The 20,573-nt window shown below is 49.3% G+C and overlaps 2 protein-coding genes across 3 annotated transcripts in view; both read left to right on the top strand.

Moving 5' to 3' along the window:
* The window catches only part of WIPI2 (WD repeat domain, phosphoinositide interacting 2), a 236,297-nt gene that overhangs the window by 140,768 nt on the left and 74,956 nt on the right, over window positions 1-20,573 (top strand). The gene's annotated exons all lie outside the window — the stretch shown is intronic.
* The window catches only part of SLC29A4 (solute carrier family 29 member 4), a 28,402-nt gene continuing 10,648 nt past the window's right edge, over window positions 2,820-20,573 (top strand). Inside the window, exons 1-4 of one of the 2 annotated variants that reach the window (XM_060260577.1) lie at window positions 2,820-2,987; window positions 14,905-15,036; window positions 18,033-18,146; window positions 19,020-19,148. In XM_060260577.1, coding sequence (XP_060116560.1) covers window positions 2,825-2,987; window positions 14,905-15,036; window positions 18,033-18,146; window positions 19,020-19,148 — 538 coding nt within the window. In that variant the 5' untranslated portion in view covers window positions 2,820-2,824. Of the gene's footprint in view, window positions 2,988-14,898; window positions 15,037-18,032; window positions 18,147-19,019; window positions 19,149-20,573 lie in introns of both variants that reach the window. The other variant, XM_060260576.1, reaches the window with a different exon arrangement.

Genomic DNA, 20,573 nt, shown 5'->3' with positions numbered 1-20,573 from the left:
AGAAAACATTACTATTTTATGTGGTGGATCTGTTGTTTAAATATTGACAAGCATTAGATAAGAGGTTTTAAAATAGGGCTGCTATTTTAAAAAAAGCAAACAACCCACACATCTGTGCACGGTTGGTGCATGGAGATCATTTCCTGTCTGGCCTTATCGGGTTTGAGTTTTTTCCCTTTTATTATCCTGTGTTTGCAGGAAGAGATATTGGTCTGTGCAGTTGCTTCTTAAATACATACTGGCCGTTTGTCTTCTTGTATTCTTCAGCGGAACAGAGTTAGTGTAAGGTTAATTAAACCGGAGATCATCGGGCTAAGAAATAATGCTGGGGACATCTGTACCCCTTCGAGCGACTGGGACTGTAAAAACTGATGACACTAAATGTCCACAACAACAAAAGATACCGTGATAGGCTTGAATTGAAGAGATTGCCACAGCACCAGTTGTGTGCTTCACCGCAGCTGTGTGTGTGTTTGTATAACATGAAAAATAAGCTGGGTTTCCCCCCTTTTTATTATCCTGTGTTTGCAAAAGCAGAGATAGTGGTCTGTGCAGTTGTTTAAAGCAAATGAAAAATCATTTGAGAAAGCTGTTAAGAGGACAAAGAGGATAAGAGAGGCTATGAATGTTTGGAATGAAAAGAATTTAAAACTTCTTTTTTATACCAGGAATACCTGATGTGTACGCCCAGTATGAATCATGCAGCTAGGGTTGCCAGGTTGAATTGGAAGCAATATCTGGTGACTTTGGGGGTGGAGCCGGGAGACACTGGGGGCGGAGCCAGGAGCAAGGTTGTGACAAGCACAAGGCCTTGACGTCTATGCTGGGCTTGATGCTGGGCTAACGGACCACTGGTGATGTTCTTATGAAGGCCTTGACCTCTCTGCCCTGTGGTTGGCCCTCCAGGGGAACTGGTTGGCCTCTGTGTGAGACAGGATGCTGGACTAGATGGACCACTGGTCTGATCCAGGAGGGCTCTTCTGATGTTCTTAGGAAGGCCTCAGCCTCTCTGCCCTGTTGTAGGCCCTCCAGAGGAACTGGTTGGCCTCTGTGTGAGGCAGGATGCTGGACTAGATGGACCACTGGTCTGATCCAGCAGGGCTCTTCTGATGTTCTTAGGAAAGCCTCAGCCTCTCTGCCCTGTTGTTGGCTCTCCAGAGGAACTGGTTGGCCACTGTGTGAGACAGGATTTTGGACTAGATGGACCATGCGCCTGATCCAGCAGGGCTCTTCTGATCTTTTTATGAAGGTCGTGGTGAGCTGGCTTTAATCTGACTCTAATTCCAGCTCTTAAAGCCAGAGGGGAGCCCAGAAAATTGCCATCAGTGAGAGGAAACAGTATCACGTCTATGAATGTTCATGTTTATTCACACATGTAGCTCACATGGAGTCATAGTTAAAGTGTTCGGGTTCGAATCTTCACTGTGCCATGGAAGCTTGCTGAGCAACCTTGGGCTAATCACACGCTCTCAGCCTAAGCTACCTCACAGGGTCGTTATGAAGATAAAATGGAAGAAAAGAGAATGCTGTAAGCTGTGTTGGGTCCCCATTGGGGAGAAAGGCAGCGTACAAATGAAGTAAATCAATATAGATGGCTGGAATTCAGCATTTGCTACTAGCAATCTGAGAGTTGAGCGTTTACTACTTGCAATTTGAGAGCCAGTTTGGCGTAGTGGTGAAGTGTGCGGACTCTTATCTGGGAGAACTGGGTTTGATTCCCCACTCCTCCACTTGCACCTGCTAGCATGGCCTTGGGTCAGCCATAACTCTGGCAGGAGTTGTTCTTGAAAGGGCAGCTGCTGGAAGAGCCCTCTCGGCCCCACCCACCTCACAGGGTGTCTGTTGTGGGGAGGGGGAAGATAAAGGAGATTGTAAGCCACTCTGAGATTTGGAGTGGAGGGCGGGATATAAATCCAATATCCTCTTCTTCCTTTGTTAGCCCTTTATTGTATTATATATACAATTAATTATTGCATGGCACGGTCAATGTTCCCTCTAAGCTGCAGCAAAAATTCTACTTTGTGGAGCTACTGGCATTAAAGTTGTGAGCCGCTTCATAAATGATTGTGCTCTGGGATCCTCCTTCCTCAGCGAAGACAAAAACGTGTGAGCTGGAGGCTAAAAATCTGTGAGCTCGCTCATGCTAACTCAGCTTAGAGGGAACACTGGGCACGGTGTGTAGTATAGCCAGGGAATTCAAAGATCGTCTGGCAGCTTTAAGTTGTAGTTCTTTTGTGGCAACCTAGACATTTTGGGGGGTAGGGGCTGAGAGAGCTCTGAAAGAGCTGACCCAAGGTCACCCAGCTGACTGCATGTGAAGGAGTGGGGAGTCAAACCCGATTCTCCAGATTAGAGTTTACCGCTCTTAACCACTACACCAAATTGGCTCTCATATATACAGGCATGCAGACATATATTGTGCCATCTAAGGTTATTTATCATCCCTGGCCAAATTCCTGTCGTTTGAACTGCAGAACTTGCCTGGATACAGATAGCCTATCTGTTAACGGCAGTGTGCTATTTGAGCCCTGTTTTCCACGTAAGGAAGCGCTCAGATAAATCTCATTCACCAGGGATATGTCGTATATCCCAGTGAAAGAAAGACTGTTACAGGAACCATAATTCTCATTGACACAGAGAGTTATCTCAGCTGGACTACTGCAGTGTGCTGTATTTGGGGCGACCCTTGAAGAGTGTTCTTGGAAAAAACTGCTGCAGGTTGTCTTTTAGATAGAGTGTGGGGCAATGGGCCAAGCTCTCCTGGCTGTGCTTAAGTTTATTATATTCTCCCCTCCCCCCTTTTTTCATTTCTAAGCCAACAGCCATGGGTTCTGTAAGAGGAGACCACTTCAAGGACATCAGCCCCGTGATAACGCCGGAGGGGAACGTGGTGATGAGCTTCAGTTTCGACAGCTACCAACTGGAAGAAGAGGAGCTCCAGGCCAAAGGGTGCCAGGCCAAAGGAGTCCTCACCTTCATGGAGCCAGGTAAGCAGCTACATTTCCCAATGTAATCCCCAGAGAGAGGGGATTATCTCAGCTGGACTACTGCAGGGCACTTTACTTGGGGCTATCCTTGAAGACTGTTCCGAAGCTGCAGCTAGTGCAAAATGTTGCAGCCACATCAGATGTTTGAGAGCCACAAGACGTGAACATCAGATATTTGAGGGAGGGAAGGGAAGGAAGGAAAATAGGGAGAGAGAGAGGTGGAAAGAAAGCAATTTTAACATTAAATGCATTCTCTAAGCTGCTGGCTGGCTTGAAGAAGTGAGTTAAAGAGAGAAATGCCTTCTCCAAGCTGGCCGATAGAGCGACGGAGGCTTTGAGAGCCACACAATATATATATCTGGCAGAGCCACATGTGGCTTCCGAGCCACAGTTTGGCCACCCCTGTGCAGGTTATCAGATCCAGCTTCAGAAGACAGTGTTTTATTTTACCGGATTCTCCAACATGAGGTATTGCCTTGGGGGAACAAGGTGAGCAATGCAAAACCAAATAGTTCAAGAGGACTTTTCTGTGCAGGTCTTTGGGCTGCACCGGACAAAATGGTTTTACAAACTTGCTTGAATAAATCCAAGTTCTCATATTTTGAAAAGCAAAGTTTCTTGACCGGCTGTTTCAAACAAGGGATCACAAAGACAAATCTCATTTCTAAATACTCCTATTATTTCAACTGTGATCATTGCTACTTACTAGGAATAGCCTTGATATTCCAACCCAAGAAGAGGACATTTTCACCCGTCTTCTTTTTCTTAAAAAAAAAAGAGTCCAAAAGAGAAGAGACACCAAAAAAATGAGGGCATGTCTTCTAAATGCAGGTGCGTAGCTGCAGAGTGGTGGTGCAGAGTGGTAAAACTGCAGTACTGCAGTCCGAGCTCTCTGCTCACGACCTGAGTCCAATCCTGGTAGCCGACTCAAGGTCGACTCAGCCTTCCATCCTTCCGAGGTCGGTAAAATGAGGAACCAGCTTGTTGGGGGAAAAGGGTAGATGACTGGGGAGGACAATGGCAAACCACCCCATAAAGTCTGCCATGAAAACGCCATGATGCGACATCACCCCAGAGTGGGAAACGACTGGTGCTTGCACAGGGGACTACCTTTACCTTTTAGAAGAAAAAGAAGACTGCAGATTTATACCCTGCCCTTCTCTCTGAATCAGAGACTCAGAGCGGCTTACAAGCTCCTATATCTTCTCCCCCACAACAGACACCCTGTGAGGTGGGTGGGGCTGGAGAGGGCTGTCCCAGCAGCTGCCCTTTCAAGGACAACCTCTGCCAGAGCTATGGCTGACCCAAGGCTATGATAGCAGGTGCAAATGGAGGAGTGGAGAATCAAACCTGGTTCTCCCAGATAAGAGTCCGCACACTTCACCATTACACCAGACTTTTAGGAACAGTTTTAACATTCCAACCCAAGAAGAGAACATTTTAATCAGTTTTAACATTCCAACCCAAGAAGAGAACATTTTAATCTGTTTTCTTTTTTTCCTTTTTTTTTTTTAAAGAGCCCCAAAGAGAGAGACACCAAAAAAGGGGGGCATGCCTTCTAGTCCTCTAGTGACTGACCCCTATTGGCTTTGTTGATCTGAAGCAATAAAGGAAAGGAAAGGTCCCCTGTGCAAGCACCAGTCTTTTCCGACTCTGGGGTGACGTTGCTTTCACAACATTTTCACGGTAGACTTTTGACGGTTTGTCATTGCCGTCATCTACGCTTCCCCCCCAGCAAGCTGGGGACTCATTTTACCGACCTCGGAAGGATGGAAGGCTGAGTCAACCTCGAACCGGCTACCTGAAAACCCAGCAAACAGTCCCTAATGATTGATTCTAGGACTTAATTTGTGTCCAGAGGCACTTTTAAGACCCAACAAGTTTAGTTCTGGGCGCAGAGCTGTGTTGGTCTGAAGTAATAAAACAAAGCACTAAACGAACAGTCCTTAAGCATTTCTCCTATGTCCTAGGATAAACTATTAGGGATTGTTTGGTTTAGTGGCACTTTTAGGGCCAACGTTTAATTCTGGGTTTATAGCTCTGTTGGTCTGAAGCAAGAGAGCAACGCAAACGAACAAGTTTGCCCTGTTGGTATGAAGCAATAAAACAAAGCCATAAGTTTAATTCTGGGTGTCAGCTTTTGTGTGCATGCACACTTCTGAAGAAGTGCACACGCGCGCACAAAAGCTTATACCAGGGATGGCCAAACTTGCTTAACGTAAGAGCCACATAAAATAAATGTCAGATATTTGAGAGCCACAAGACAGGAACGCCAGATGTTTGAGAGCTGCAAGACAGGAAGGAAGGAAGGCAAATAGATGGGGAGAGGAAGAGAGGAAGGAGGGAGAGGTGGAAAGAAAACAACTTTAAATGCATTCTCCAGGCCACCAGCTGGTTTTGCTTGGAGAAGTGACTTGAAGAGAGAAACGCCTTCTCCAAGCCAGCCAATGGGACGGTGGGGCCTTAAAGAGACACACGATGTGTGTGAAAGAGCCACGGTTTGACCACCCTGTTCTAGTGGTGCCAGATTTCTAAAATCCTAATGCATAGGTTATCGCTTGTCCCGAGGGCTGCCAAGCCCCTGGTTAGGGCAAGGGTTCCCCCGCCTGGGAGGTTCCCAACCCCGCCCCCCACATTGCTGGCATGATGACATCACCCAGAAGTGACATCATTGCGCCAGCAGTGTCGTGCAGCGACCACTCTAGGTGTTTTTGGGAAAACTCTACAGTTTTCCCGGACGCTCTAGCCATTTGGGAAGGGGAAACTCTATGATCCCTATAGAACGCAGTGGACTTGGCAACGTTACTTGTCCCGTTGTGTGGATTGTGCTGACTCACTATATGTGGCCCAACTTACGTCCCTGTGAGGAAGGCAGACTAAAAATAACGTAAAGAAATAAAATAAGAACGACCCTGCAGTTCGCCAACCGGATAAAGGCAAAGTGATTTGGAAACTCAGGAAAGTTTCAGAAGCGGTTGGTGATACGAGAGGGGCCGCGTCGATGTGTGAACATGTGTCGGTTGTTCAAATCTGGATTCATGCAGGCCTCTGGGCACTCTCCTGCCAGATAACTGAATTGTAGAGGGATTGCTGACCATCTGTAACCTTCCAAACGAGACCGTTCTTTCTTGAAGACAGCCACGGGAAAAAGGCAATTAATTCCTGTGCAGCCTGGAACCGCGGTAGTGATTCTCCGAGTGTTTTGTGTCTCGCGCTAGCCATCTCTCAGAACCCCAAAGGTATAGTGTGTAGAGAAGAACAAAAATCCACAGCCAGGCAGCCAGACACAGAAACCCAAGGACGTAGATCTAAGAGTTTCTCAGATGTCTATCTTGCCCTTTCTCCAAGAATCCCAGAACAGCACAGAGAGTTCTGTTGCATTTAATCCTCGTGACAACTCTGCAAGTTGAGTGGGTAGAATTTGAACTCGGCACCCAGCATTCTAGCCATAATAATAATAATAATACTTTTTATTTATATCCCGTCCTCCCCGCTGAGGCAGGCTCAGGGTGGCTCACAACATATAAATACAATGTACAGTAAAACCATAATACACGATAATTATAATTATAATTATATAAAACCATCATTAAATCAACTTGTATTAAAATTAACATTATGGTGCTATGACTCAGATCTTCTATAAAATTCAGTGGCTAAAACATTTCCAGCGAATCTATCTTGGCTTGGCATTAAGTGAAGGCTATTTTAAAGAGGTAGGTCTTGCAGGCCCTGTGGAATTGGTCTAAACACCGCAGGACCCGCACCTCCTCCGGGAGTTGGTTCCACAGTAGTGGAGCTGCAATAGAGAAGGCCCGATCCCGAGTAGTCTTCAATCTGGCCTCCCTTGGCCCAGGGATATTCAGCTGGTTCTTTCCAGCTGACCTCAGCGCTCTCTGGGGTTCGTGTGGGGAGAGACGGTCCCTCAAGTAGGCAGGTCCTCGGCCATATAGGGCTTTAAAGGTAATAACCAGCACTTTGTAACGGACTCGGTACACCACTAGCAGCCAGTGCAGTCCGCGCAGCCCCGGCCATATGTGCTCCCACCTTGGGAGCCCCAACAACAGCCTAGCCGCCGCGTTCTGCACTAGCTGCAGCTGCCGGGTTCGGCACAAGGGCAGCCCCATGTAGAGGGCGTTACAGTAGTCCAGTCTCGAGGTGACCGTTGCATGGATCACCGTTGCTAGGTCCCGGCGCCCAAGGAAGGGGGCCAACTGCTTCGCCCGTCGAAGATGAAAAAAACGCGGACTTGGCAGCGGCCGCTATCTGTGCCTCCATTGATAACGAAGGCTCCAGAAGAACCCCCAAGCTCTTGACCTTATGGGCCGCTTTCAGCGGCACACCGTCAAAAACCGGAAGAGGGATTTCCCTTCCCGGGGCACCGCAGCCCAAGCAAAGGACCTCTGTCTTTGTTGGATTCAACTTCAGCCCGCTCAGCCTGAGCCAACCTGCCACGGCCTGCAATGCTAGGTCCAGGTTTTCTGGGACGCAGTCAGGCCGGCCGTCCATTAGTAGATAGAGCTGGGTGTCATCTGCATATTGGTGGCACCCGAGCCCAAACCTCCGGGCAATCTGGGCAAGGGGGCGAATGTAGATGTTAAACAACATCGGGGAGAGAACTGCCCCTTGTGGCACCCCACACACTAGTGAGTGCCTCCGGGACAGCTCTCCCCCAATTGCCACCCTTTGTCCCCGTCCGTCAAGGAAGGAGGAAAGCCACTGCAAGGGCGACCCCCTAATCCCTGCGTCGGCGAGACGGCGGGCCAGTAGCCGATGGTCGGCCGTGTCGAACGCAGCCGACAGCTCTAACGACATCAGCACCGCCACGCCGCCTCGATCCATACTGCATGCACCTCTGGCTGTGTTGTGCTGCAAACGAATGCAGGGCCCCAAAGTTCCCAGAATTTGATCCTGGACATCCAGTTGCCTAGAAGTGCATAGTGGAATATTGTGTGCGCATTTACTCAGAAGTAAAGAAGAGTTCAAGGCTAAGTTAGCAGACAGAGGGTTCTGCTCGTCTTGTTGGTTTTGCAGATACAGGGAGCCCTTCGCGCGGAGCAGAAAATCCTGACACGTAGCTGCCATGTTGCCTGCAGGGGTTTTTTTTTTGTAGCAGGACCTCCTTTGCCTATTAGGCCACACCCTCCTGATGTAGCCAAGCCTCCTGGAGCTCTCAGTAGGCCCTGTAAGAAGAGCCCTGTAAGGAATTCTATCAGGACCTCCTTTGCATATTAGGCCACACCCTCCTGATGTAGTCAATCCTCCTGGAGCTCTCAGTAGGCCCTGTAAGAAGAGCCCTGTAAGGAATTCTATCAGGACCTCCTTTGCATATTAGGCCACACCCTCCTGATGTAGCCAATCCTCCTGGAGCTCTCAGTAGGCCCATGTAAGAAGAGCCCTGTAAGGAATTCTAGCAGGACCTCCTTTGCATATTAGGCCACACCCTCCTGATGTAGCCAGTCCTCCTGGAGCTCTCAGTAGGCCCTGTAAGAAGAGCCCTGTAAGGAATTCTAGCAGGACCTCCTTTGCATATTAGGCCACACCCTCCTGATGTAGCCAATCCTCCTGGAGCTTACAATAGGCCCTGTACTAAGAGCTCTGCAAGCTCTTGGAGGATTGGCTACATCAGAGAGGTGTGGCCTAACAGGCAAAGGAGTTCCTGCTGCAAAAAAAAGCCCTGGCTGCCTGCATTCTGGAAGGGTAGAATCCCCAGATGGCTTGGATCGAAGTGGACCTTGCTTGCGTGTCCCAGTCTTACTACTGGCCCTTCCCAATGAACCCCACTTCTTTCACAACACGGTCTGTGGGCCACCCATTATCACTGGTCGCTCAAGCACCAAATTGTTCTTCTGCTTCGCACCAGCTCTCACACTGTGAACGCACAGGAAGCTGCCTTACAGCGAATCAGACCGGCAGTCCCTCAAAATCAGTGTTGTCTACCTGCCCTGGATAGCCCAGGCAAGCCTGATCTTGTCAGATCTCAAAAGCTAAGCAGGGTCGACTCTGGCAAGTACTTGGATGGGAGATTGTCCTTGGAATACCCAGTCAGAAGGCAGGGGCAGGCTCTATTCAGCCACTTCCCTGTATATCCTCCAGGCCCCCAGTAGGGATCAGTCACCAGAGGTCCCAAGTCAGTCACCATAAGTTCAGTCACCATAAGTTCCAAGTGCACACACACACACACACATACAAAAATACAAAACAAAAAAGCCCTGACCTGGATAGCGCAGACAAGCCCAATCTCATCAGATCTCGGAAGCTAAGCAGGGCTGACTCTGGCAAGTACTTGGATGGGAGACTGTCCTTGGAATACCCAGTCGGAAGGCAGGAGCAGGTTTTATTCAGCCACCTCCCTGAATACCCTCCAGGCCCCCAGTAGGGGTCAGTCACCAGAGGTCACCATGACTTCCAGGTTCTTCTCTGGCAAGTGCTTGGACGGGAGACCTCCAAGGAATACCAGCAGTCAGGAGGGCAGGCTCTATTCAGCCACCTCCCTGAATATCCTCAAGGCCCCCAGTAGGGGTCAGTCACCAGAGGTCAACAGGAATTCTAGGTGCAGACACACACAAAAGCAAACAAAATACAAAAATACCGCCCCCCCCCCCCCAACCCAGTATTGTCTACTTTGACTGGCAGCAGCTCTCCACAGTCTTGGGTGGAGGGCTTTCATGTCACCTACGCACCTGATCCTTCAAGCTGGAGGTGGCAGGGAATTGAACCTGGGACCTTCTGCATGCAATTCTGAGGCTCTTCCCTCTGTGCCGCAGCCCCCCATCAAGATCACTATTGTCTATTCTGACTGTCAGCAGTTCTCCAGGGTCTCAGTCAGAGGTCTTTCATATCACCTACCGCCTGGTCCTTTTAATTGGAGATGTCGGGGATTGAACCTGGGACCTTCTGCCTGCAAAGCAGAGGTTCTTCCACTGAGCCACAGCCCCTGCCCTTGAGGGTCTCAGGCAGAGAGAGGCTCTCTCCAGCACCAGCTCTTGTGCTTTAACAAGGATAACAAGGATAAATGTAAAGTTCTGCATTTAGGTAGGAAAAAGACAAAGCGCGGTTATAGGATGGGGGAGTCTTAGCAGTAGTATGTGCGAAAAGGATCTCGGGGTCTTAGTGGACCCTACGCTGAACATGAGTCAACAGTGTGATGTGATGGCTAAAAAGGCAAATGCGATTTTGGGCTGTATCAACAGAACTATAATGTCCAGATCATGTGGAGTGATGGTATTTGCTCTGGTAAGACTTCACCTGGAGTATTGTGTTCAGTTTTTGGCACCACATTTTAAGAAGGACATAGACAAGCTGGAATGGGTCCAGAGGAGGGTGACGAAGATGGTGAGGGGTCTGGAGATTAAGTCCTATGAAGAAAGGTTGAAGGAGCTGGGTATGTTTAGCCTGGAGAGGAGGCGACTGAGTGGTGATATGATCACCATCTTCAAATACTTGAAGAGCTGTCATATAGAGGAAGATGCGGAATTGCTTTCTGTGGCCCTGGAAGATAGGACCAGAACCAACAGGTTGAAATTAAATCAACAGAGTTTCCAGCTCAACATTAGGAAGAACTTCCTGACCGTTAGAGTGGTTCTCCTCAGTGGAACAGGCTTCCTCGGGAGGTGGTGGGCTCTCCTTCCTTGGAGGTTTTTAAACAGAGGCTAGATGGCCATCCGACAGCAATGAAAACCCTGTGAATTTAGGGGGAGGTATTTGTGAGTTTCCTGCATGGTGCAGGGAGTTGGACTAGATGACCGTAGAGGTCCCTTCCAACTCTATGATTCTATGATTATTTTAACTGGAGGTTCCCAGAATTGAACATGGGACCTTCTGCATGCAGGGCATCTGCTCTTCCACTGAGCCACAATTGGTTCTGCTTGCTTATGCCTGCACCTAGTCCAGTCTGGAAGTGTGGGGCTTTAACAGTGCTTGAGGGCTTGTGAAATGTGAAGACCGCGGCAGGTTTTCTCTTCCCCTTTGCCGATGTGCCCGGCGTTTCAATAGATTTTCTTCAGAGGCATTCAGAGAAGGCCAAAAGGTCCCCGCAAGGACACAAAAGCAATTCGCGCAGACCCGTCCGGGCTTCCCTCTTATGTATTCGTTCCATTATCGACAGCATTGCTATCCCGGTATTTCCAAACAAATTGTGCAAGGAAGCCCACAAAAGTACAGACTGTGCCGGCAGCAGTTTCATTAAATTTGTAAGGAACGGGGGTGGGGGGGTGAGAGAGCAGTTATCAATAAAACTTTAACGATAACGCTAAGAATGTCACGCAGCAGTGGAAGGCGACGCTTTCCTTTTTACGATTGCGAAAGGCACAAGAAAACAAACCAATTTTGTTCCTGGGCCTGAAAGAACGCAGCACGCTTCCTAAATTGTGATGCTGCAACTAGGGTTGCCAATCCCCAGGTGGGGGCAGGGGATCCCCTGGTTTGGAGGCCCTCCCCCCACTTCAGAGTTATCGGAAAGCAAGGGGAGGAGAGGAAAATGTCTGCTGGGCACTCCATTATACCCTAAGGAGACCATAGGGTATAATGGAGAATTGATTTGTGACTCTGGGCGGGCTGGGGTTTTTTGTTAGGTAGAGGTACCAAATTTTCAGCATAGCATCCAGTGCCTCTCTTCAAAACACCCTCCAAGTTTCAAAAAGATTGGACCAGGGAATCCAATTCTATGAGCCCCCAAAGAAAGTGAGCCCTAGAAGAATGTACCCCTATCCATTATTTCCAATGGTGGGAAGGCATTTAAAAGGTGTGCTGTCCCTTTAAATGTGATGGCCAGAACTCCCTTTGGAGTTCAATCGTGCTCGTCACACCCTTGGTCCTGGCTCCGCCCCCAAAGTCTCCTGGCTCCGCCCCCAAAGCCCCAAGATATTTCTTGAATTGGACTTGGCAACCCTAGCGGCAACCCAGAGGAATACCAGGGGCGTGACGCAGAGGCAGGCAATGGCAAACCACCCCCTGAAACATCTCTTGCCTTAAAAACAGGTCTAGCTCGCCACCTAGTGGTGCTTAATGTAAAAGAGGTAGAGCTTACTGTCTGCCAGACCGTCTTAGGATCTCCTGCCTATTCTACACACACTGCCATACAATAATAATACTCCACACCCTCACTGATTCTTTAACTTCCAGTTAAAAAAAAAATCCACCTGTGTTCAGTTGTTCAGCTAATCTTGGAGTTCTGGCGGGCAGAATCCTGAATCATAAAGGAGGGGCCGTGGCTCTGCTTGGTGTGCAGAAGGTCCCAGGTTCGATCCCAGGCGGCTCAAGTTTTAAAAGATCAGACAGTTGGTGATGCAAAAGACCCCTGCCTGAGACCCTGGAGAGCGGCTGCCAGTCTGAGTAGACAAGACGGACCTTGACGGACCTGTGGTTTGATTCTCTAAAAGGCAGCTTTGTGCGCCCCCATCTAGCCAGGCATCCAGACAACTTGCTCACCCTGAAAGATGGCGACTCCCTCCTTGTAAGTCACGATCTTATATTTGCCGAGCTTCTCTTAGACCAATATCCAGTGCCTCTGCCCCTTAATCTCTCTACATATTTGTTGCCCTTCCCTCTTTCTGAGAGGTGGTGTTTGGTGGCGAGGCGCCGCAAAGATCTGGTATTTGAGCAGCCTCCCGGGTATAAGCTGAAAGGTTGCCATTCGCCGAACGGAATTTAATCAGAAAGGGATTTATTGTGTGGCGCGCATCGCCCCTACGGGCGTGAGGCACCCTGCAAAACCCTGCCATTTGCAGACATTAAAAGCCTGCATTTTTTTAAAAAAAACTGGAGCTGAAAACGGTGTTTAAGTCCCCCTTTCTCCAGCTGGAAGGAGGATCTGGAAGGCTAGCAGCTGCCTGTTGCAAAAATGGCAACGGCACGAGAAAATCTCCTTCAAGGCCTCGCTTGCCTGTTTCTCTGGGGGGCTGCAGTTCTCTGCAGGCTTTCTTGGGAGTAAGCCCAATCGATCTCGACAGGAGCTGCTGACAAAGTCAATGTTTATTTTTCTTTCTTTCTTTTTTTGCGTGCGTGAAATATTTATATCTCGCGCTGTCGATGAAAACGTTTCTGAGGCAGCCCGCAATATCCGTTAAAAACGGCGGAAGGTTAGAAACAAAAATTGGCAGCGCAGCGATTTAGGAAACATTGATCTAATAATTCATCAAAGCAGGGGTGAAAAAAATGGGAGACGGGTACGAAGGAAGGAAAGCAACACTCGGCGAACCGGCAGAGAGGAAACAGGGCAGGGCTAGTCGCTTCACAAAACGGTTTTGGAAAAGAAAACACTGTTTTCGTTTTCACTGAGAAACGATTTTGTGAACAGCATCTTGTTTTCAAGGGTTTTAAAGGGCTGGTGATGATTATATTGGATTTATATCCCACCCTATAATCTGAATCTCAGAGTGGTCAAAATCTCCTTTACCTTCCTCCCCCCCACACACAACAGACACCCTGTGAGGTAGGTGGGGCTGAGAGAACGCTGACAGAAGCTGCCCTTTCAGAGACAACTCTGCAAGAGCTATGGCTGACCCAAGGCCATTCCAGCAGCTGCAAGTGAAGGAGTGGGGAATCAAACCCGCTTCTCCCAGATAAGAGTCTGCACACTTAACCACTACACCAAACTGGCTCTCTGGGTTAATCATGGCAGAGTGACAACAGATTCAACGGCCAGTGAATTTCTGTTGGGATTGAATTTCTGGGGGCCACCACAGAAGAAGATCCTGTCCTTCATGCTCATCCTACTTCGGGAGGAACTGTGGTTCAGTGGTAAATATCTCCTTGCAGCCTCAGGATCAGCTGGTAGGAGACCTCAACTCGAGGCTTTGGAACACCACTGCTGGTCAAAGGAGATGATACTGATACACAGACACAGGAAGCTGCCTTCGACTGAATCAGACACATGGCCCATCAAGGTCAGTCTTGTCTACTCAGGTTGGCAGCAGCTGATCTCCAGCGTCTCAGGCGGAAGTCTTCCCCATCACCAATCGCCTGGTCCTTTTTAACTGGAGATGGTGGGGATTGAACCTGGGACCTTCTGCATGCAAGGCAGACGCTCAAGCACTGAGCCATCACCCTAGTGGTCCGATTCACCATAAGGCAGCTTGGTGTGCTTCCGAAAGGGAGGGCGCACCAAGGAATTGGCCTGAAGCGTCAGGCGGATTCATACGATGTATGATATTTTTGATGGCTGTAAAAATGTGATTGTGCCTGTGTTTAAATGATTAGCTGCCTTGATGCCCATTAGGAGGACAGAAAGGGAGAATTTAAAGTTTGCCAATAAATGCATAAATACAAGAGAAGGCTTACACATTAACTACTGATGGTGTGAATTATGTCCGGAAGCATGTGGGGTAGATCTTTTGTAACCTGGCAAGGTACGATCATAGCTTCCCCAGCATGCAATTCTCCAGCCACGTGAAACTTCCGCACAGTCTTCAAGGGCAGTCTCTTGTAGAGCTCGTTACAGTAGTCTAAGCTGGAATGTAACATAGGGTAATTTTGCACAGCTCTTACTAGAGGAGTTGAGATAATCCTCCCTGCTCCCTTCCCTGAACTTCCTGTTGATATACCCTAGTTCAGAGGTGGCCAAACTATGGCTCGGGAACCAAATGTGGCTTTTTCACACACATTGTGTGGCTCTTGAAGCCCCCACCACCCCATTGCCCATCTTGGAGAAGGCATTTGTCTCCTTACATCACTTCTCCAAGCCAAACCAGCAGGTGGCTTGGAGAATGCATTTAAAACTGCTTTCTTTCCACCTCTCTTTCTTCCCTTCCTTCCCAGCTCTCAAACATCCGATGTTCATGACTTGTGGCTCTCAAATACCTGATGTTCGTTCTAAGTGGCTCTTACATTAAGCACGTTTGGCCACCCCTTCCCTTGTCCATCCCGTCACCTTACTCATAACTGTTCTCTCTCCCCCTCCTTCCCTTTGGAGGTACAGCCTGTGAAGACCCCGAACCCCAAGACCGCTACCATGGTATTTATTTTGCAATGCTGCTTGCGGGAGTTGGCTTCCTCTTGCCCTATAACAGCTTTATTACGGATGTGGACTATCTTCATCATAAATACCCAGGTATAATACCATTTTTTGGGGGGGGGGGGAGATTGTATTTTATATGTGTGTGACCTGAAAGTCATGGTGCCCTCTGGTGACTGACCCCTCCTGGGGGCCTGGAGGATATTCAGGGAGGTGGCTGCATAAAGCCTGCCCTGCCCTCCCGACTGCTGGTATTCCAAGGAGGTCTCCCATCCAAGTACTTGTCAGAGAAGAACCTGGAAGTCCTGGCGACCTCTGGTGACTGACCCCTACTGGGGGCCTGGAGGATATTCAGAGAGGTGGCTGCATAAAGCCTGCCTCTGCCCTCCTGACTTCTGGTATTCCAAGGAGGTCTCTTATCCAAGGACTTGCCAGAGAAGAACCTGGAAGTCCTGGTGACCTCTAGTGACTGACCCCTACTGGGGGCCTGGAGGATATTCAGAGAGGTGGCTGAATAGAGCCTGCCCCTGCCCTCCCGACTGCTGGTATTCCAAGGAGGTCTTCCATCCAAGTACTTGTCAGAGAAGAACCTGGAAGTCATGGCAACCTCTGGTGACTGACCCCTACTGGGGGCCTGGAGGATATCCAGGGGGGTGGCTGAATAGAGCCTGCCCCTGCCCACCCCACTGCTGGTATTCCAAGGAGGTCTCCCATCCAAGGACTTGACAGAAGAACCTGGAAGTCCTGGTGACCTCTGGTGACTGACCCCTACTGGGGGCCTGGAGGATATTCAGGGAGGTGGCTGAATAAAGCCTGCCCTTGCCCTCCTGACTGCTGGTATTCCAAGGAGGGCGCCCATCCAAGGACTTGCCAGAGAAGAACCTGCTTAGCTTCTGAGAACTGGCGCGATGAGGCTTGCCTGGGCTATCCATGGCAGGGTTAGTATCTTAATGGGTGTGGCCTTCATTTGGATTTCTTTGCTTTTCTTTCCCTCAGCTGTCCGTCTCTTTCCTGTAACTCTTGTTGAAATGAAAGCCATCAGACACTTGTGGCGTTTAATTTTTCAAAGGAAAGCGCTGATGTCACATCACTGAATCAAAACTGAAATTGTATATTGTAACACACACACATACAGATACACATAATATATAGCAGGGGTGGCCAACGGTAGCTCTCCAGATGTTTTTTTGCCTACAACTCCCATCAGCCCCAGCCATTGGCTGTGCTGGCTGGGGCTGATGGGAGTTGTAGGAAAAAAACATCCGGAGAGCTGCCGTTGGCCACCCCTGCTTTATAGCATATTACTTTACTGTGCTGCTTCTGTTTTGTAATGTCTGTTTTTACGGTTTTAACTCTGCTGTTTTATTGTTGTGAGCCGCCCCGAGCCCGCTTGCAGGATAGGGCAGGGTATAAATCTAAAAATTAAATTAAATTATATATAATTGGATGCAGTCAGGGCTTTTTTTGTAGCAGGGACTCCTTTGCATATTGGGCCACACCCCCCTGATGTCGCCAATCCTCCCGGAGCTTCCAGGGCTCTTCCTACAGGGCCTGCTGTGAGCTTGAGGACTGGCTACATCGGGGAGGTGTGGCCTAATATATACATTTTTTATTTTATTTTATCAGATTTATATCCCGCCCTCCCCTGACAGGCTCAGGGCAGCTTACAATTAAAGCAACATAAAATATTAAAACAGGATATACGATCAAACCGTTCATACATTTTACGACCATTAAAACCAAGATGCACGTTGATGATTCTGATGTGCCTACTATGCAGAGAAGCTCCTGCTACAACAGAAGCCCGGGATGCAGCTCTCATAATAAGGTGCAGTAATACGTATGTCTGCGTAGTCCTGGCCTGGATAGTCCAGGCGAGTCCGATCTCATCAGATCTCAGATGCTAAGCAGGAGGAAGTCCCGGGTTAGTATGCAGTGGCAGGTAACGGCAGACCCATCTCTGTTCATCTCTTTCTTGGGGTGATTTGAGGACTATGATAAGGCGATAAGAGCCAGTTTGGTGTAGTGGTGAAGTGCGTGGACTCTTATCTGGGAGGACCAGGTTTGATTCCCCACTCCTCCACTTGCAGCTGCCGGAATGTCCTTGGGTCAGCCAGAGCTCTCTTATCTGGGAGAACCGGGTTTGATTCCCCACTCCTCCACTTGCACCTGCTGGAATGGCCTTGGGTCAGCCAGAGCTCTCTTATCTGGGATAACCGGGTTTGATTCCCCACTCCTCCACTTGCAGCTGCTGGAATGGCCTTGGGTCAGCCAGCGCTCTCTTATCTGGGAGAACCGGGTTTGATTCCCCACTCCTCCACTTGCAGCTGCTGGAATGGCCTTGGGTCAGCCAGCGCTCTCTTATCTGGGAGAACCGGGTTTGATTCACCACTCCTCCACTTGCACCTGCTGCAATGGCCTTGGGTCAGCCAGCGCTCTCTTATCTGGGAGAACCGGGTTTGATTCCCCACTCCTCCACTTGCACCTGCTGGCATGGGCTTGGGTCAGCCATAGCTCTGGCAGAGTTATCCTTGAAAGGGCAGCTGCTGTGAGAGCCCTCTCAGCCCCACCCACCTCGCAGGGTGTCTGTTGTGGGGGAGGAAGATAAAGGAGATTGTGAGCTTGGATGGGAGAAGAAGATATTGGATTTATATCCCGCCCTCCACTCCGAAGAGTCTCAGAGCGGCTCACAATCTCCTTTACCTTCCTCCCCCACAACAGACACCCTGTGAGGTGGATGGGGCTGAAAGAGCTCTCACAGAAGCTGTCCTTTCAAGGACAACTCTTGGGAGAGCTACGGCTAACCCAAGGCCATTCCAGAAGCTGCAAGTGGAGGGGTGGGGAATCAAACCCGGTTCTCCCAGATAAGAGTCCAGACACTTAACCACTACACCAAACTGGCTCTCCACCACCAAGGAAGTCCAGGATCGCAACACGAGAGACAGGCAATGGCAAACCGTCTCTTGCCTTGGTAGCCGCATGGGATCACCATAAGTCTGCTGCAACTCGAGGGCACGTCCCACCGCCCCAAATGCCATGGGGAAACAACACCATTTTGTGATCCTTCATTATCTGTTTCCATTCTTCTGCAGGAACTTCCATTGTGTTTGACATGAGCCTTACCTATATCCTGGTAGCTTTGGTGGCCGTCATCCTCAACAACGCCCTGGTGGAGATGCTGAGTCTCCACACCAGGATCTCTGTAGGTGAGTCTAAGCCCCCAGAGCCCTTCCGGACTCTGGGTTTAACCGTGTTTATCTGAGAAACTGCCTCTTAAGCAATTCATTGAGAAGATATTTCAGAAGAGAGATGATTCAGGATGGTGACTGGAGGTTGCTGGGCTCTGGCACCTGGTGGGCTCTTATCTGGAGAACCGGGTTCGATTCCCCACTCCTCCTTCACATGCAGCCAGCTGGGTGACCTTGGATCAGTCACCATTCTCTCAGAGCTTTCTCAGCCCCACCCACCTCATAGGGTGCTTGTGGCGAGGAGAGAAAGGGAAGGAGATTGTAAATTGCTCTGAGACTCCTTTGGGTAGTGAAGAGTAGGGCATAAAACCAACTCTTCTTTTTCTCCTGAGAGAAGGAAGGGATCTCTCTGTCAAGAGTTATCCCTTCTGTATCCCTCTTGTCATAGTTTTGCTGTAACTGTACTATTTGGCTTGAATGCATTCCTTGGTTCTGCATGCTTATCTGAGGAACTTCTTATTGAAGCAGTTTCTACCGACCAAGGTCAGATGCTAATGAAGTATAGATAACCACCTGGACTCCAAGACTTGGGGGGGGGGGGGAGGAGTGGGTGCCGCCAAAAGCCGCTTTTGCTTTGCCGTGCTTTGCACTTGAATTATAACGGTTGGAACGAGGGGATAAATAGAGTGGCACTGGGCTAAGATGTCAGTCTTAGCAAGGATCTGGTGTACTGCCTCACAATACCTAGAATAAACTACTGAACTGTTTACCTGAGTTGTTCCTTGAGTCAGGGTCCTGACACTCTCAACAACAGCAAGTCTTTCCTTGGCTCTGAGCAGATGGAAGCCTAACATCTCCTCTCCTCTCCTCTCCTCTCCTCGTTTGCTGCAGGGTATCTGTTTGCTTTGGGGCCTCTCCTCTTTGTTAGCCTCTGTGACGTCTGGCTGGAACTTTTCACCCGGCAGCACGCCTACGCTATCAACCTCATCGCGGTGGGCGTGGTGGCCTTCGGCTGCACAGGTATGTGTGGGAATAGGTCTGAAGCAGATCTTAGAGCGGGGGTTTTCAAACTCATTTGTTATAAGGGCCGGATCTTTAATAAATGGGACCTTGTCAGGCCGGGCTGTGTCGGGCTGGGCCGTGTGTGCACCTATTTAAGATTAGGTAGCAGAGATATAAACTTTTTAAAGGACACAGACAAACACGACTAGAGATTTTTTTTAAAAAAGCCCTTAAAATAAAACATGCTTAGAACATTAGCATTCGTCGGTCTTAAAGGTGCTTTCTTTGCATTTCTCCCATGGGATCCAGGGAACTGGGCAAAGGAAGCTCTGGCTTTTTCCTTCCTTCCCCAGGGGACTGGGAGGGGGAGGAGCCTCAACCAATGGAGAAAATTGAGGTTTTGCTCTGTAGCTCCTGTGCGATTGAGCATGCCTTGCAAAGCAAGTTGAGATGCTGAAGGAAGCAGGACAGAGGGAGAAGGAAGCAGACAAGAGCCAGTTTCCTTCCTTCCCCATGGGACCAGGGGGAGGAGCATCAACCAATGGAGAAAACTGAGGCTTTGCTCAGTAGCTCCTGTGTGATTGAGCAAGCCTTGCAAAGCATGTTGAGATGCAGAAGAAAGGAAGAGAGAGGGAGAAGGAAGCAGACAAGAGCCAGTTGCTTGGGGGGCTGATAGGAGACCTGTGGGGGCCTGATTTGGCCTTAGGTTCGATCCCAGCCTTCTCCGGATTGTTGCAGAATTTCAGCCTTTTGGAGCTTGGTGGGAAAGGCTGTGGCTCAGTGGAAAAGCCTCTGCTTTGCATGCGGAAGGTCTCAGTTTCAGTCCCTGGCACCTCCAGGTGAAAGGAGCAGGTAGGAGGTGATGGGAAAGACCTCCACCTGGCTTAGTGATAGAACATCTGCTTGGCATGCAGAAGGTTCCAGGTTCTTTCCCTGGCACCTCCAGGTGGAAGGATCAGATAATAGGTGATGGGAAAGACCTCCTCCTGGTTTAGTGGTAGAGCATCTGCTTGGCATGCAGAAGGTCCCAGGTTCAACCTTTGCCATCTCCAGAGGAAAGGAGCAGGTAGGAGGTGATGGGAAAGATCTCCACTTGGCTTAGTGGTAGAACATCCGCTTGGCATGCAGAAGATCCCAGGTTCTTTCCCTGGCACCTCCAGGTATAAGGAGTAGGTAGGAAGTGATAGGAAAGACCTCCACTTGGCTTAGTGGTAGGACATCTGCTTGGCATGCAGAAGGTCCCAGGTTCAATCCCTGGCATCTTCAGGTGAAAAAATCAGGTAAGAGATGATGGGAAAGACCTCCATCTGAGATCCTGGCTCAGTGGCAGAGCCTCTGCTTTGCATGCAGAAGGTCCCAGGTTCAATCCTGAGCATCTCCAGTTAAAAGGATCAGCTAGGAGGTGATAAGAAAAAGCCCCTGCCAGTGAGAATAGACAATGCT

The sequence above is a fragment of the Heteronotia binoei genome, chromosome 20, assembly GCF_032191835.1.
Source record: "Heteronotia binoei isolate CCM8104 ecotype False Entrance Well chromosome 20, APGP_CSIRO_Hbin_v1, whole genome shotgun sequence".
Classification (NCBI taxonomy): Eukaryota; Metazoa; Chordata; class Lepidosauria; order Squamata; family Gekkonidae; genus Heteronotia; species Heteronotia binoei.
This window is presented reverse-complemented; position numbering and strand designations above follow the sequence as displayed.